The sequence below is a fragment of the Suillus fuscotomentosus genome, assembly GCF_016647785.1.
Source record: "Suillus fuscotomentosus strain FC203 chromosome Unknown F5891scaffold_181, whole genome shotgun sequence".
Classification (NCBI taxonomy): Eukaryota; Fungi; Basidiomycota; class Agaricomycetes; order Boletales; family Suillaceae; genus Suillus; species Suillus fuscotomentosus.
The window spans coordinates 56,744-75,622 of NW_024539693.1; the positions used below are offsets into that span (position 1 = coordinate 56,744).

The 18,879-nt window shown below is 47.6% G+C and overlaps 2 protein-coding genes across 2 annotated transcripts; one reads left to right on the forward strand and one right to left on the reverse strand.

The window, feature by feature from the left end:
* Positions 1 to 150: 150 nt before the first annotated feature.
* Positions 151 to 3,323, reverse strand: F5891DRAFT_966236 (uncharacterized protein; the record flags this gene model as incomplete). Its single annotated transcript, XM_041376217.1, has 5 exons — positions 151 to 515; positions 568 to 1,966; positions 2,114 to 2,425; positions 2,478 to 2,768; positions 2,823 to 3,323. The coding sequence occupies 5 exons, from the start codon at positions 3,321 to 3,323 to the stop codon at positions 151 to 153; spliced, it is 2,868 nt and encodes a 955-aa protein (XP_041217155.1).
* Positions 3,324 to 3,407: 84 nt separating this feature from the next.
* F5891DRAFT_1199274 (uncharacterized protein) lies at positions 3,408 to 3,969 on the forward strand (the record flags this gene model as incomplete). The annotated part of the gene is made up of 3 exons (XM_041368732.1): positions 3,408 to 3,572; positions 3,627 to 3,879; positions 3,926 to 3,969. The coding sequence occupies 3 exons, from the start codon at positions 3,408 to 3,410 to the stop codon at positions 3,967 to 3,969; spliced, it is 462 nt and encodes a 153-aa protein (XP_041217156.1).
* Between the last annotated feature and the right edge of the window lie 14,910 nt (positions 3,970 to 18,879).

Genomic DNA, 18,879 nt, shown 5'->3' on the forward strand with positions numbered 1-18,879 from the left:
AACGAGAGCTTATCGCCACATAATAGCGCCCATCAAAACTCAGTACTCAGTTCGGTGATCTAAGAATAAAACAGACTAGAATAACTTCTGGCATAGGCTAGATAAGACCACTCAACCATCACGAACGTCGCACGGAAGCTACACCAAAAGCTACATGGAAAGGGGAAAATATACATTCTTATCCCAATATCTGTTGAGCCAGAACTGAGAAGCATGTTCCATGCTATTATATGGGGTGAGACGGTTGTCCGCACTTGCACCGAAGCGAGGGACAAGGTTAACAGGTGCTCTGAGCTGTGTCACAGGTATGACATCGCCCACCCAAGTGCCATTCGAACGCTTCACTCGTTTGAGCAAGTGGAGCTGCGTACTTGGCTCACGATCATCAGCACCGGAGCTTTGAGGAACAATGTCAAAGCGATGCACGTAAACCAGAAAGTGGTCCTTCCATGACCAATTCGTGCCACTTTTTCCAACAGCACGCATGATAAGCCTGATTTGGCCAATCGTATGACCTGCGACTTGACAATAAGTAGAGATTCAGCGTGACATAAGATCATAACGTACCACGAAGACCATCTTCTGGCCATAAGTACCTCGCCTCATTGTTAATGATGACTGTGTCATACCGGCCACATGTCCAGGGATCAGAAGGAGGTGCACAATTGAGGGTCTGCGCAGGCCGTATGATGCTAGCATCGTGGAAATCAGTGTCCTGCACCCGAAGTTTAAACCAGACTTGAAGTTTGTCGAAGGGAAGTGAAGCAGTAGGTCCAGCTCTTCTAGCCCCCCCAATAGTATGTATGTGATCCCTCCCATGAGTAGCCTCACGACGAAGAAAGTCGGCAATAGCTGGTCGTAAGTCAGGAAGACCAAACTTGATGGCAGCATCGTCAACAGATATGTTTCTGATAGAAGGATCGTAGGTGAGGTGAAACGCTGTGCGTTCGACAACGAACGAGCGCACTGGCACAGGGACTGTCCCCACTTCCCTGTGCTGGAGGACCTTGGCAATTCTGAAGTAATTTGTGATTGGACGCGAATGTCCAGGGTGTTTCATTGTCGTAAGAAGGTCTGCTGGGATATCGCGATCGTCGTCCACGTCGAAATCAACATTCTCATCCTTCTCATCGTCATCTGGATCCTGCTGCCCTGAGTCTGGGACATTGTCGAGCAGACTCATAGCGAGGTCAAAGCGGCGGCATTTATCAGCACGGTCAAGATGGCAACATATCTGGGGATCGTAATTATTATTATTGCTCGAGCGAGCAGGACTTTTGATTTCCGTTATGTGGGCATGCTCCGTGGTATCGGCTGTCCATTGCAGAGGAACTCCAGTGTTCCTTATGCTTGGAACTATGGACTGCATAAGCTCAAGCTTCGGTATGTACCAGTTCTCGATAACGCCGCCACGCTGACCACGACGAAATCCACCCTCTATAATAGCATCTTTGTTAGCGTGAAAATGATCAAGTGCAGTGGAAATTCGGGCGAGTAGGATGTCGTCAATTACGGGTGACTGTACGAGATATCGAAAGTCCATCAGAGCTCGTACAGCAATCATCACTGCGCTAGGAATTGCATCCGCACTGACTGCAATGATCGAGCGTTGAATGTCGCGTTGAGTACGTCCTGTAACCTGTTTGAGTTTTGAAATCCCACCATGAAAATGACGGAACCCAGTGACAGCCTGCAACACAGAGAACCGAAAGTCAATCTCTGTATCACCTACTGCGCAAATAAGCCACTTTGCGTCATGGTCGTAGAACTCGCGATGAATGAGGTGAAGAAATTCAGGAGTGAGAAAATGTGATGGATCACTGAGGACCCAATCCATCCAGAATGGTGCGTTCACGCCATTCAAACGAAACTTCTGTGCTTCGCGAAAAAATATCTCGATGTCGTTGGGATCAGCTTTACTCCGCGCAATGTCCAGCTGGGAGAGTGTAGTTGCTCGTGTGCGAGGCTCATGACGGAAAGGGTCTCCAAACTGTTTGTACATGGCCGTAGTGACTGGGGAGGTTTTCCCGCCAACAGCAGCCAGCATCATGGCCTCCGGGGTATCGACAATGTAGCTCGCAAGTGGTGTAAAACAGTAGCGACTGTGTCCAACAGGGTCCGATAGCATGACTCCTTCGCGAGCAGCCAGCTTGAGTGGACGGAGAACAATATCTAAGCATTCGTGAATGAGGCGATCCTCAAGTACGCCTCGCATGCGTTTTTTCTTGTAGATGAATTTTGGGACGGGAAGTAGAGCGGTAAGCACAAAGGCATTCGAAGACGACTTGAGTCGCGTGGACATGCCTATGTTGGCAAGACTAATCAGAAGGGGGTGTGCAACTCTGTCACCCGTCATGGTTGATATATTCGTCTTGTCAGACGATAAGATGGTCCCCAGGAGTGTTGCACCTCTTGGTAGGGCCGACTGTCCGAAAATCGATAAGTATGACGACTCGCACAGATGAAACTATACGTACCTGCATATTCCACGCATCATCACTAGTCATCCACTCTGAATATACACGGCACAGCCGCTGCGCAGTGCTATACACCCTGCGAGGCGTAAAGTCTAGATGATCGTGAAAGGCAGGGTGGTTGAGAAGGCCCGAAATACAATCTAAGGGATCACGCCAATACAAGACAACGGGCGATTTCGTGGGATGTGCTGTAGGTACTACTTGAGACATCCAGCGCGGGCCACTAGGCAACATTTCCGCTCTGCCACGCAGCTCCTTGGCCGAATGGAACGACAACGGAAGGGTCTTTATCTAAAGAAGACACCTTCAAAAATTGTATGTTATCAAAAAGAATTTATTACTCACCATGTCGAGCAAAAGAAAACTGTCTATCTTCCCCATGCTTAATCCAGAGCGAAGTAGCCATGACCCAACTTCCCAGTCTTTCTGGCCACTGAATGGATAATACGGGTTCGTTGCACGGTGCCTGCTGTTCTCGTCTGAATTGAATACGTCGAGGAACGTGTAGCCCCTGCCGTATGATCGAGCGCAGTCAGGATACGAGTCGATGACTTCTGAGTTACGAGTTGGTGTCCTCTCTTCGTAAGCCTGGCGCTCACTACTACTCCCTCCAAACATCTCATCCCAATCTCCAAAACCACCAGTCTCGATGTCGGGAATAGTATGTGGTCCGTCGTCCATAGTATTAGTACTCACAGGTTCATCGTCCATATCAGACTCAGAGCGCGAGCATATCAAATCCTGCAGCCATGTACTGCAGCCAGAGCGAGGTTGGCTCATGTGCCGAGCAACGGCTACATCATCCTTGAAACCACCTTTCCCGCACGAAGGACACTGGAATGTCATATGTAGTACAATCGACGCGTGAGATTCCGAGAAAGCTGTAAGTAATCCCTTGCGGAATCAATAAGCCATATTCTCAAAACACCCATGTCCAACGTACCAATCCACCTAAATATTTCTAGTGACGTACCATCATTGTCAAATATGCGCCCGCAAAACTCCAATAAGTGGCAAGCGAGCCGAACTTCTAGTGAGCCTCCCAGTAGCGGAATCGCTGACTTGTACGACGTGGTCAATGCTATTGGGTCAATGGTAAGTGACTGATATCTGACTCTTACTAGGCACTGCTCGTTAACGTGTGTACAGACCATCAATGACGTTGACGACTGTGAAGCCAACCTGATCATGGATCTCGCAAGGGCCCGACGCGATATAGTTAATGCGGAGAAAAAACTTGCTGATTGCATCGTGCGAGAGCAAGAGGTCATGACCAGTCTTTCAAGATACAAGTCTGTCATTTCCAAGCGGAAGCTTGACAAGGCCGATGTAGGACTAGGCCATATGCATGTCACATTCAAAAAACACGGTCTTTCACATCAGCCAGCACACGGTTCTCTTGGTAAGTACTCTTATTATGTATACACTACCAACTAACCTCGTCATAGACTCATTCGCATCCTGCCGTCAGCTAACGATCCAGTTGGACTGATGCCTCGTCCCTTCTTTCAAATTGTGTCAAATAGTTTGTATTTAGCAGTACTGGTACTAGGCTAGTAGTATAGTAAATATGGACATAAAATTTTGTTCCATCTCGACGCTTGAATTGTGTGACTTCTAGTACGAAATGTTTGATCCCGCGGAACCAATTCATGTAGGTGAGGAGAAGACAACGGCGAGCGTAGTATACAGACTGTTATTGTAATTGATTGTAAAACAGCTGCAACATCCTAAGGCGACCGGTCCGCTTGTTAAATTTTAATTTTACTAAGTACTTTCAGGTACTACTACTACTAGCGCTCGAGGTAGCTATTTTATTGACAAACACTGTGAGGCTGTACATCCTGTGAGCTCTGTCTCTCTGTGGGTTACTGTTGAAAAAAATTCAATGCCCGGGAGAAATGTGCTGTGAGTGCTGTCCTGCTGTGGGTTACTGTAGGTTACTGTCGAAAAAATTTGATGCCCCGGAGAAATGTGCTGTGAGCGCTGTCCCTCTGTGGGTTACTGTGGGAAACTGTCAAAAATGTCGATGTCTGTGGGGAAATTTGTAGTTTACAGATGTTTATAAAAAAACAAAAAACAAATCCTTAAACCCGCTTTGTAAATGTCAGCGGAACATCCCTGACACCTAATGTAATAGTCATTTTGGCCTGCATGACTCTTTTGCGCCATTCCTCTTTGGTTTCCTTTTCTCCCGTAGAGACATTGACAGACAGGAGAGGCTCAACGCGCCAGTCGCGTAGAAGCAGTACTAGGAAACAAACGGCCTCAGTTGTCGCGAATTTCTTGCCAAGGCAGGAGCGTGGGCCTGGAAGCAGCATTGAATGACCATTGACATAGACGAAACCGGCAGCATGGTACATACCGACACTAAAACCAGTGTGATCTTCGCCGCCTGCAATATATGCATTGCTCGTGCTGTTCGCATACCAACGTGCAGGTTTGAACTCTTCGGGGTCAGGGAAATATTCTGGGTTGTAATCTAGTCATCCTGTAGGGTGAAAGAGTATCCAAGAACAATATAATCACGTACGGACACCGATCATGTCGACTATGACCTATTTATCCACAGCATGAGATGACTAACAATCTTCTGGGAAACCAATTGTAACTTACATGTGTACCTTTCTTGACTGGCAACATCTTCGGTTCCTCGCCAATGCCCGAAAGATTGAGTACTGTGTCTTGCTTCGCCTCCCTTATGAGATAGACACCAGAAGCTAGGAGGAGCTCAGTTTGGAACTGGTCAGAAGAAAAGTCACATACGGAACATTCTGACTCCTTCATAAAATGCTGCGAGAGCCTTGTCCAGTTTGCTATAGTCGTCGAATGTCTAAAAATGCGATTATGTATATGTATTGGAGACGTCTGATTTCGAACAGGCTCACAATCTCGCCATTTTCACGCCCTTTAGTGACTTCGTGAACTTGCTCGACTATCTCATCCTGAATAAATGGGTGTAATGATAAAAAACCAAGAGTAGCTGCCAGACTGTGTGATGTGGTCTCTGTGAAGAATTACTTGAAACTCTAGTATGATCAATGTGGTAAAACGCACCATGGCCAGCAAATAGCAACGCAAAGACATTCCCGATCTACAACGACCATTCAGCAAAATATTCTCCGAGATTTTGGAAAAGAGTACCAATTCCTTGTTGTCCAGATGTAACTTTCCTTCATCATGTTCGCTCGCTCGAACAAACAACGAAAGAATATCTTTCGATGTATCATCATCAGCTGAAGAATCTATGGCTTCACGCCTCGCCTGGATATGAGAATTCATAAATGCCCTCATGGTATCGAACACTTCACGGGTCTGCCGAACCCTATGAATCGGAATGTCAATGACACTCAACTCGAAGAATTGGGGAAGGAAGACCTACCATGGCAACGGCAATTTCCAAGCCCATCTTGGAGCTGCAATCGCAAAGGTATTTCTAAGCGTTATAATTTCCAAACATTGCTGAATCGACATTCGTCCATCATGAGAGGGTGGCTCTCCCCAGGAAAATGGGAGACCGAAGCCAGCAGTAGCCATGATGATGAGGGTGAACTGCAAATGATTAATCTCAAGTATGAACGTTGCACGAAGACACTTACCTTGATTGTCAGTGATTGGATACGTCGAACGTCTATTGTCCCTTTCTCTCCCCACCCCTCACAGTCAATCATTTCATAATATGCCTTATGTGTAGCATTCCAGACAAGTTGATAGCTGTGATAATAGGTGATGGTAGGCTTATCCCGAAACTAAGCACAAAACGCACGTATCCTTATTGAACGCAGGTCCAGTGATCCTCCTGTGCTTTCTCCATTGATCCTGAGACGTCACCGCAACAACATTCGGACCCCAAAATCTAACATTCATTGAAATGATGCGATGGTTCGACGGAGGAGGTCAACTCACAAAAACAAGCGACCCATATCATCAGCCTTCCCAAATGCACCTGTCTTGTGACCAACAGTCACAACCTGCTTGGTGACATCCAAAGATCGTGTATATATTGACGGTGCGCCAGAGAAAAAAGGTACCACCGAGACTGTGTCACTGTCAAAGCGACGATAAACTAGTGGTGGACAGGGATGACGGTGAATGCGCCAGATGTGTAGTGGGGATGTCAACACTTACTATTTCTGGTATGTCTCCACGTCCAGACGAAGATTACACCTAGCGGATTACATTAGGCGATATTATCGTACTTTGAGAGAGAAAATCCATCATACCCGGGTTCCATGACCTTTCTGGCACGAGCACGCCTAGAAAACTGAGGGGCTGAAATGGCACCCATAAGCCCGGAAGGTAATCCACTGCCTAAGCGAAGAGATTAATGTCGATTATGATCATAAAAAAAATGAAGTCATAAGCTTCGCACCTTTAGACCCGAAACGAACTTGAAGACCTTTGAGATCGTCACTGCTGCGACCAACGCAGTCGTCGCAGTCGTCGCAGTCGTCCAAGATAGATCTATACAACATATTAATTCAGCTCATATCCACTAGGTCATTGAGGAATCCACGAACTCATTCCTGATTATATGGAATTCGGAATACAGTACGCCGCAGAGGAAGCTTGAGCTAGTACGGTAGAAATGGTCTTGCCTGGAAAACCATCGCGACGACTCGGAGCTGTTGCCGTCCGCAGCTTCGACCGTGGCACCATGTCTCACAATCTGAACGTTGACTCGGAAACGCTTCATCAGTAAACCGGTGAGTTCTTGCTGGGGATTATGCTGATTATGGTGCTTTTACATGGTCATATATTGCTTTAAGTATATCACTTTATATTACAATGTGACGAAAACCTTTCCTATATATTACGATATCTTCTTCTCACAGGTTCTCTGATGGCCTGAGACATCCAGAAGCATGAGAGTACCCTCAGATTCGTTCCTTGAGTTGAACGCATCGCAGTCTCCTAGTTATCGACGATCATCAAATGCCGATGGCGAACGAGGCTACTTCTGTGGCGAATGTTGAGTGGTTGTGTTCAATGCATGTTTAAACATTTGCGGACTCGGAGCTCGGAGCGCTCGCACCGGTTATTAATCATCTTCCGATTCTTCAGCTGGTAGTACCACGCTACCTCAACGTCAAACAACAAGTACTGCTAGCAGCTACAAAGCAGCCAAGGAGGGAACTTACTAGTTGCCATCATCATCATGACCGATACTCCATGGCATACGGTGTAAGCCTGAGCATGTTCCTGTCTTGAATCTTCCAACCTCGTCCAAAACTTACCACCATGATAGTACCATAAGAGTCCCCTTTGCAAACCCAAAACATGCAACGATAGCAATGCAAGTGATTGACGTGGATCCAGAGCTTCAGAGAGAAGCCGTCAAACGCACTTTGACGGTGGACGGCAATGATCTCGTCGCGTATGTATTCACGAGAGATCGCCTACTATCGCATACATGATATTAACGAAACGCAGGTCATTCGCGACTTCAACTGTTCGACTGGCGAGGCTGACGACAAATGGCTTTCTGGAGAACGTAGATCTGATAGCCCGGACTATTGGCGAGTTTGGAGAGAACTCGGAACGAAAACAAGGGACCTTCTAGGTGATGAGTCATGTGGACAACAATGGTTTGTAAGGAAGACATAGTTCCCTTCGACAGCCTTCATGGTACAGAAAGAGTTCACCGATCGCCGAACTACGATCGTCTACTTTACACGTAAATTTTATTTGGCTTCTTATACGTCATCCGCGTTACCTTCAGCTTCCTTTGCCTTCTTCTTACTCTTTCTGCTCTCACGGAGGGATTTGGTCAACAGGCTTTTGAGCTCATCATCTTCCAACTCCTTCTCAGCCTTCACCAGCTCTGGCTTGTACCACACCGGAGGGTGAGTCAGCAGCAGCGGGCCGGCAGGAACTAATGCGATCGTAAAGTGGAATGCTGCCACAAATGTGTTTGCAGGAGTGTACCTACGGCGATGTCATTAAATGCGTCAGGAATTAGGGACGTGATCCACGTACACGACTTCATACGGCTTGATCAAGCCATGTTGCACGGCCTCTTGAAGACCAAGTCTTGCTCTCTTCTCATCCTCCAGTGCACGAACATTGAATGGAAAGGCGCCAGCCTTTTTCTGCACTTCAGAGAACACAGCACGCGAGTTCTTCATCTTCAGCTGATAAGTTACTGAGCTATCTTTTTGGTAGATAGTCGTCCGAGAATCCTCAATACGTGCCTGTGAAATGTTCAACGATCAAGATTCATTTTTCGTTTGCATTTAGCATCAGACCTTGCCATCCTCTCCTGAGGAAATGAGAATATCAATTCCATAAACCTCGTCTTCCGCGAACGTGATCGACTCAATATCGCGTCTCTGCGCCTCGTTCGGATTCAGAATGATGCGCTTCTTGCCATCAATGACATTTTGCGACTGCTGGCAAGAGAGCATGCCTGAATCCGTAGCATCAGATGCGAATTGCTTGCACTTGAGTTCATCACAAAACTCACCTTCAACGGGCTTGCAATCCCACGCCGCCGCAGTTTTCGCGACGGCATCGGTGACCGTAAAGTTTTTGTTGCCAACCTTCACGAGCCTCATGGCGATCTCAGCTGCATTCCAAGCTGCCTTAATTACGTCTGCTTTTCTGCCAGTTACGGGTTCTTGCTCGGATGCGCCGACGACAATGGTCTCCGCACTGATGGCAGCGAAACCGTCGATGTGTGCGCCGATGTGTACCTTTACTACATCGCCTTTAGCAAGGGCCTGGGATGATAGGGGATCTGAACTATAATAGAGTAAAGTTCTAAAAGGGTCTACGCGATGAAATATAAAAATCCACGCACGCCAGAGGGGAGAAATGGGAGACAGTGTTATTCACAGAAATCGATGTGGGGAATGCAAGGCCTTTTGTCAAAAGTCATGAACATCGTTTCAAAAACATAAAAATGATCTGACGCACCCTTGCCCATTTTAACACCCTTCACGGCTTTGTTGTAAACTCCACCAGTCCCCTCCTCAATGAACTTGTCACCCTCGATACAAAGATCGATGATCTTTGCGCCCTCGACGCAGAGTTCGATCAGTTTCTTCATAACATCGTGTACGATGTCACCAGCAGTCTATACGACATCGCAGTCGTTCGATCAGACTTCACGAACCAAGCACGATGATTACTACGGCCTTCATACCTTGTACTTTGTTACATCGGCTTCGCTGATCAGCCGTGGTTTTTCTGCAGGCTTTGGTGCGTCTGTAGTAGCCTCGGCCATAGTGTAGAATAAATGCAAGAATAGGAAAAATCAAAAGAAGAGAATGCACACGAGGATTGGATAGATTGACTTGCAGGCACCTCAAACTTGGTATTCCCGATATGGTAATATATCTCTTTCCGTAATCACGGTCAAAACTCCTGAGTCTACGTTGCCTCTATGCATGCTAGGTACAGGAAGTATGGAAAATCTTCCGATATATTCCTGATTATGATAACTGCCCAAAGACAAGTATCCATCCCGTATGCCAGACGAGTCCATTCGTTCAATTTTCCATAATGTCGCCCTCGAAATGAAGCTTGCCGATGGTCCACGGACGTGTTTGCGTAACAGTTCGAACGATACCGAATACTGTACCTGACGAGTCGTTTCTACCCGCACGGGTCTGCAGTGGGATGATTTGACGTGTTGAGGTGTATGTGGCCATGCATATCAGTACAACTGCTAATGCCCAGGCAGAGTCTTCAGTCCGGTGCTTTGTGATGGGAAGACATAAAATCAAATTTTAGCCATACGCTCCATCCAGAATGCTTAATGCTACTATGTTTTGCTTATGCCAGAGGTGCGCCTAGGGAGATATGATAGTTTCTTCTGTCTGGTATGGGATCACATGAATTCATCCAGGAAGGATTGGGACCGTCATAGCCAATCGCCCTCTGGCAGTTGGTAGAAGCAAGCGGCCGACGAGTACTGCGCTACTGACACGTTCATAGCCTTCCCTCAGCAGAGCCGGACGAACAAGAATGAAGGTACTCAACAAGAACAAGTCCATAAGTCCAAGTCGATATTCATATATCTAGTTGGCGGAAGGAGTTGAACCAACTGAGGCAATACAAGATAGTAAGTTGAGCGTGCAACATACACACTAACTTGAAGTTATGTTTCAGAGCGTCATGATCGAATAGTGTAACGTTTGAGGCCAGGTCGATGCGATGGGCACCGGCAGGAGGAGATGCCTAAGGTATTGGACTTTTTCTGGTTTCTCTCTGCTAGCACTCACGATAAAGCTTTAGCCGCCCACGCATGCCGCCATACTCAGGAGTAATTAGACTGCTGCGTTTCGGGAAGATAGGACACCTCATATCATTGTCTGAGATACCATATCTGGTACAAACGTACCTACGCGGAGCGTTAATTCTTAACCCATGGAGATCTTAATTCTTGTTCGCCTGTTCTTTAAGCCTAAGGTACCTTTGGCCAGGAGACTATTTTGGTGCACACTTCTTCCGGTAGGATATAAGGAGGAACGCCGTCATTGAGTACCAAGAAATTAGTCGCGAGGGTTTTTCTGATTATCATGAATCGATGCTATAATTTCTATAGTTATACTCGCCAATACATTCAAGTTCAAAGGAGTATATAGTCTCAAGACGAAGACACACCATATATATCTCTATACTCCCTCATCGCCCGCAAACTCCTCTTCTCTTCCTCTGTTGTCTGCCCTTGTGCTTCCTTTTCCTCTAACCACTGTACTAGATCTCGCATCTTCAAGACACTTCGCACCTTCCCCTTGCCTCCCAGTAAAGTCTCCAGCTTCATCACCGAGCTGACCTTGCATCCCCGCTCGTCTATCTCGGAAAACTCCTCCCGATCGAGAAGTTGTACAACTCCAACCACTTCTCCACCCTGCCGAGCCACAAGTTTTATCGTAGAGCTTACTGCAAGGCCAGTGGTCATCACGTCGTCCACAATCACTACGCGCCATTTCTGATTGCGACCTGACGGCCATCCCACGACATTGCCGCCTTCACCGTGATCCTTTACTTCCTTCCGATCGTATGCGAACTTGACATCGCGGTCATACGTGGATGCAAGTACGAGTGAGGTACAAGCTGCGAGGGAAATGCCTTTGTAGGCAGGTCCAAAGAGAATATCGAAGTCGGAAAAGGGGTTGACCATGGGATCATCATCGTCACCAGAGGCCGCAGCGCAGAGGGTGGCAGCATAAGCTTGTGCGACTGTGTATAAAATGGTACCATCGGACATGAGACCCGCATTGAAGAAGTAAGGAGATTTACTGGCGTAAGTCCAGGATAAGTCGATGGAAACAATTATGTATGTCACTCACCGGCCAGATTTGAGCGTGAAATTGCCGAATTTGAGAGCACCGACTCGTGCAGCTTGCTCGAGGAGCTGTGTTTTGTAAGAATCAAGCGAAGGCATTATGGCAGAGGTCTGGCCGCAGATAAGATAGTCTCGTCTGGTCCAGAGTGAGCGTTAATTTTAAATGTAAAAATGCGTCACGTGAACAATTCATATCCCACTTGTTGATCTTGCGCTGATCTGAAAAGTACTTGTTCGAGAACAAGCATGCGGAACCGTTGGAAGCCATTGATCCTCGATAACCCACAGCGATAATCAAAATATCGGTACAATCGACCGAAGATAGCGTATAACCTTTTCCATCGCAACGATATCAGCACTTGGTATCATATTCGCCAGCTGGATTATTCATACCTCGAAGATGACTCAAGACTCGGCGGACGCCTCCATTTTATCGGACAGCACATATTTTTCGGGAAAGACTCTTGGACATGGATTTTTGCGCCGACAACGAAACCGTTTCCTGTTTATTCTTGGGACTGCTGGCGACGCCTGTGTTCATTATGGCAACAATACATCTTGACACACCTTTGTAAACTGTGCGGCACGTATTATTTCCGGGGCATCACGTCTTCTCAACATGCAAACCATCACATCCTCTTCCTGCCCAGAATTCGAGTACGCACGCGCGGAAAGAGCTGCAAGAGCAGGGTATAACCTAGACCCTATCACCCGGCTACCCTAGTATAAGCATAATCTAGGTGGTATGCTTTACACGACACCTGCATGCGGGAGGGGAGATCATGGTCATGATCATTGTTATGCAGAAGGGGGTGGCATGGAAGGTCAAGCTCCTTCAAGTTGGCAGCGCAAAAAGAAGTTGACTGCCACTGATGCAAGTACCGTATTGGCCACGTCAGTATCGACCACGATTCCCTCATTTGCCGCACCAGCGAATCCTGTGTCCATCACTTTGACTTCTCCATACTTCCACAGAGTCTACCTTCTCGCCGCTTATTTCCCTTTTGCCACCCGACATCGCGGCTCACATCTCTATCATCATGGACTGCACCACATCGCTCAAGAGGTTGTGGGTTCTTTTGGTAGTATTCCACCATCGTCTTGTCACCGTGCACCCGTCTGGCAATGGCGGCCACCTGGCCATCTGTGGATGTAATGATTGTGTAGCCTGACTCGCTATCAACGGAAATCACCATCGTATCCGTCTAGTCACCTGTCTGCATGCTCCTGACATGGCGGTCAATATTCTTTTGGTCTGGCAGATGATCACGAAGGGCTGTGGTTATGATTTTCGTTGTAATCCGCCTCGCTGTGAGCCCGTGTGAATCTCCCGTTGGGATTGTTCCCTGTCTGATTTTGTTTGTCGATCGCACTTTCATTCGTACTGACCCCGAGTCTACCTCGCTCCCTCCACAGCTCGATGACTTTTTCTTTGTGAAAGTTGCTCAGAACCTCGAACTGTCGCTCACTTGGTTTGAAGGTGACACCAATAAGGATACGGAGGGTTGCTGATTGGGCAGTTCCTCACCCTATCAAAATGCAGGTCTTTCATCATGCCTACTAACGTATGAGGCCTCATTTGCATCGCAACTCGGCACGGAAAATATTATTTCATAATCCTCACGTTCTCGACCGTCTTGAACTTCTTGCCAGCCACGATCGGAAGCGTGGCATACTATGAATGATTCCGTCGGAAAGAGCAATTGTCATTTTAACCTCCACATGTTTCAATCCTGGCCCTATACCTAAACTATCGATGCACACTAGTACTGTATCGATCTTGTCCAAATCTTGTTACACTTTTGATCCACTCCTTACAAGCTCCTCTCTGCATAGATACATAATAACGTATAGTTCACAGCTGCTTCTTGACAACCCTTACAACTCTAAAGTCGATTTCACAACGTCGCGGCTGCGATGATCGAATCCGATCACTCATATCAATAATGGTTTAGATGCAGAAGGCCCTATATAATATACAGGAGCCACAGATGTGCGGAAAATGCCTAATATAATCAGTCCATTCATTGAAGCATGTGCGAGATGGTGTATGATGAAGGGGTATATTTATGAAGTTGTGTGTCATGATTCATGATTTAAAACATACAAAGCCACGAAGGCTCCGGCAATATTCCGCTGATTCATCTTGAGAAGAACTTGCATTTTCCTGCGGCAGAGAGTTACGCCAGAGGCGCCAATCTGGAGGTTTACCGACGGGCTCGTTCCACGTCAATTCCGCTCGCATGCGCCCTCGTAAGCTAGTGCGATCTGCCATGTCGCTGTAGGAATACAAACAAAAAATCAGTTGAGTAGGTTCGTTCGTTCAAAAAGCGAACGAATTACTTTTCCCAGTTGATCCAATCGCGTTCAAAGTAATCACGAAGTGGATTGGTAGGCGACGGGCGGAGGTCGGACCGAACTGAGGTAGGCTTCTGTTGTGTTGTTCGGACAACTCGGGGTGTGGGGTCTTCGCTATACAGTCTTTCGTAGGCACTCCAGATCGACTCTTTACAACCCACGATTGTCCGCACGGTCCGAGCTAGGTGCATGCATGCCCACGACGACATGGTTTGCTCAGAATCCCCTGCCGTCATCACAGAAGCACGGGCACTGGGATCGGCTTCGAATGACGGTTGGGCTGACAAGGCTCGAAGCTCAAAAAGAGTTGCAGGATCAATCTGTATAGTCGATACCGAATGTTGGGTTATCAGCTGTTGTCTGGCCGAGGAGTCGAGTGGCAAGGGAATTTGTAGGGGGGGATGCGACCGAATACTGGGGAATGATAACGAGAGATACAACGGCAAGACGGAAAGTAGTTGCGGTGACAAGAAGTAGTTGTATAGCATTTCCTCCCACGCGCGCTGAAGTCGTGTGTGATCTTGAGGATCTGGAGGTTTTGGATGCTTAAGTTTGGCATCCAGCGTGGAGGGTAGTGAGGTTGACGAAGTTCCAGAAAGCGTATCTAGGCTGGTATTTGTGTCATCTTTGGCTTTCAAGGACGAAACAGATTCGTGGTAAGAGGTTGCAGTTACAACTGTATTCGAGCTCTGGGTAGAGCTACCAGAACACTGTCCGCTACTGGGTGTCACATCGTGTGATCGCGTAGATTGGCAGGGAAATAATAGATCTTCTTCAATAATCTAGAAGTCCGTCAGGGTAGCTCCATACGTAATACGGCCGAAGAACAGCTCCACACCTCGAGTACACCGTGAGGTTTGAGGATGCGGGCGATCTCCTGATGTGAGTTGGGCAAAAGCAATTCAAAAGGTTTTACGACACGCGACAGATGACTCGCTTACCGCCAGAATTGATGGCCACTGTGAAAGGGCCATTAGCAAGTCAATAAGTCGATGTCAGTGACACTAACCTCATCTTCCGGGATGTGCAACCCCATTCGGACCATCCTCACGAAGTCAAATTGGTTGGTCGTAAATGGTAGCTGTTCTAGTCTGAAGAAGTGCATCAGATATAACGCAGAACATAAAACGCGCAGAGAACACGTTACAGATTGCCTTGAACCCATCTTAACCGACGAGAAACAGACTTTTCGAGGACATTAAAGCCTGGCTGCATGCGCTCGATGTCGAAACCAACAACTATGCTGCCCTGCACACTTCCGTGAAAAATACGGTTGTGCTGTATGTATTCTCACCAACCTGCCATTGCTTGGCGGCTTCGATGGCCCAAAGACCGCGCCCACATCCGAGATCAAGAATTGTAGATGGAGGTCCGTCGAAATCATGAAGAGTCAAGCTCCTGCAGCAGTTTGTTATGAACATATGATCCCAGTGATCACTGAGACATCATTGGTGAGAACGACGAAAGTTGAAGCTTGTTAAGAAAGAGCTCACAAGTCCACGATGTCATTTGTATATGTCAAAGGCGAAATGACCTCGCCGCGAAGCCGCTTACATTTTGGCAATGAAAGCAGGTCGACGTCGATGTTCGTATGTGGGCTATCGTTCATGGTGAAGGAAGAAGGTGCATGGGTATGTGAGATGCCAATGGCCATGTAAATGATAGTGGACGCTACGGATAGGCCAGTTTATGAGGCCTGCCAGGTTTCGAAAGTCAGCAGTGTAGCTTAAATCAACACGATAAATTGATCTACCTTAAAAATTTGGGGAATGGCCGAGGAAAGCCGCATCTTCTCCAAGCATGTCATGAAGGTTGTACCATTCATAGACTTGCAGGGCCGCGAAGATAGGAAAGATGCCGTCGCTTGGGTTCGCTTCAGACGTCGTGGGTCCGCAGTAGTGTCCGGTGTCCTGATAGTTATTTCTGGGGTCTTGACAGTGGTCTTATTGGGTGATCACTATAACACTGAACCTTTACCTCGACTCCGATGAGCTCACTACGTCTTATTAGCAGCGTTGTGTCCAAGCGACATTTAAGTTTGTCCCCCCTATCATGGCGCGCCTATGCAACGCCTGCAACTTTCAAACCCCAAGAAAAAGACCCTCAACTAGGCGATTACCCTGACCTTCCATGGGTTTCCGACCAGGAACTTCCTGCTAGAGGCTGGTGGGATCAACAGATGCGACGGAACTTCGGTGACCCGGTCAGCACATTACCCAGTTCCCGGCGCGTAATCGCGTCTCAGACTTTACCTTTTTTCAGATACAAGAATACGACGAAGTTCTGTCCATGTGGGGACCTGATGCTCCCCCGATTCCTCCGCATAAGGCTTTGTTTCAGCTTTCTCTCGCCTTCTCGGCATTCGTTGGCTTTGGTTTCCTATGCAAGTACGCGCTCGTTCCAGAGAGGCCAACTGTACCCCGGGAATACCCGTACTCCGGTCTTGTACGTGAACTTGGCGGACTTGAAGAAAACAAGGTGGGCCTGCTCCACGTGTGCACTCAATGGGTCAATTTGACCCTTATTCTAGGCTAGAGAAGAGACTGAAGAGATCGACGAGTAATAATGCGTTGTAACCTAGACTTCGCGTTTCTTATCCGGGAGGCTTTCACTCTCACGCATTTTGCTATCTTTGCACGAGCCTGCCAATTCGCCACCGTTGAGTAACTGGACTACGCCAAATGCATTGTCTTTCCTGGAAATAACGCAAGTTCAGAACTTCGGATCTTAGGAAGTACATATGCTATGATGGTAGTTATGTACACGTTGCTTAAGCTAAGAACCCTCGGACTCTGCCGCAAGCATGGTGTATGTGTCAGATACTCGGGACCCTTTCGCCACTGGTCTCGCCCTTGGGCGAAGACAGGGTTTTGATGTTTCTGTGGTGGAAGCACTGTCATCAATCACATTGCCGACATACTCATCCCCAGTGTCGGAATGGGATTCCTGAACTGTCTTGGAGGACAAGCCCCGCGCTCTGGCGCCACGGCCCTTCCCTCTGCGGCTAGTCCCTGTCCCCTGTTCTTGTTGTCCTACTGCGGAACTAAGTTTCGTTCGGCTCTTAGCACCTGTTTTCCTCTTTTTGGCAACAGGCTCCTTCCCGTCTTCGAGTACAAGGACATCTGCCTCATCAGATACTGGTGTGCTTGTATTCTGTTTTGCCTGCTGATTTCGGAAATCCGTAACCACTTGCTGAAGACGCTTACTTCCATACGCTTGTCGTTTCCTTGGGGCATGTAATCCGCTACCGGGTACAACATCAAAAAAGCTGTTTAGGTTGCCTTGCCGATTCATAGCTGCAGCCTAGCAAATACATTGAATCAATAATCATTGATTTGCCACGTGGCTTGGTCCGTACCTGGTTCCGCTTATTCATTTTTTGAATGATCGGTAGAAGTGATTCGTCAACTTTGGTTTGGTTCCAGTGTAGTTCTTCGTGGAAAAAGCTGCGGAGTTGTGAGCATTTTTTTTTAAGTGCCGGAGGTGGTCATTACGCACTGTCTGAGGGCGTCGAGGTCGGGCATACCCCATTTAAACGGTTCATCTGATGAATCCACCGTCGGATGATAATAAGCATCCCTCTACGGCATGGAGATTACCCCTCCATTGCAGCCCAACAAAACAGCAGCCACTCACCACCAACGCATTAGGCCATTCCAGGGGCAGGTATAAGTTTTTGAACTTCTTTTTCTAGATCAAAAGATAAGCACATATAAACTGACATCAAAAATTTTCTTCAAGGCACATACGAAACGCTCGCGAAATTTGGTAGTATTATCCTCTGCTCGATCTCGCCCACTTTGGACTTTGGTCCACCAGTCCTTGAACTGATGAAGGCCGTCCTCGCCCGGAAACTCTTTTAGTAGTTCCATGGCTATTACAGGACCAACACCAGGGAGCCCTTCCACGTAGTCGCTTCCGAGCAGGTACGCCAGACGGATGAGCGTATCGCGTTCCAGGCCAAGCTCCCGGGACAGATCGGAGGAGTGAAAACACTCCACAGTCTTGGATTGATTAAACATATTCTTGAAAACGCGCATGCCTCCGAAAAGGAAAACATCCGAATCGTCCGTTATGATGCCCTCAACTAAACCTAGCAAGACTAATTCTGCGCACTGTGCTTCGGCTTCCATCGGTGCGGTTATGTATGGAATCCCGAAGAGACGTAGTAAGAGCTTGGACCCGATGGTGAGCTCAAATAAATAGTACTACCTTCAGCACGGTACACATACCATAATTTGAGAGATCATTTGTTGAGTGATATCCTCTGAATCACGGATCGCTGCTTTCTTCTGTTGATTCAACGTCCGAATCTCTTCGTCAATCTCATGTCTGACGGCATCCAAATCTTTGCCCTTGACTTGCGAGATGAATCGGGCAAATTCGCCTTCTTCAGCATGTGGATCCATTTCCTCAGCAGCATCCCAGGTTTCCACAGCAGCAGACGCTCCTTGATCGGTACTCCCCGGAGCAGTACCAAGCACAGGTGACGGAGACCGCGACCATTCGATATCAAATTCATCGTCGCTCTCAGGTATCCGAGCTTCGGGCGTGACCACATTAGAGGTCGAAGGCTGAGGACGTTCTAATGACTTTGGTAGCTGAAAAGATGTAGGAGACATTGATCGTCGTTCTTCGGCCGCATCCTCCGGCACTGAGACTGCTGCAGGTACAAAACCCTCGGATACATCACGGACGTGATTGCCATCAGTGACTGGGACTTCTTCCATGTCATCGTCCGAATCTTGT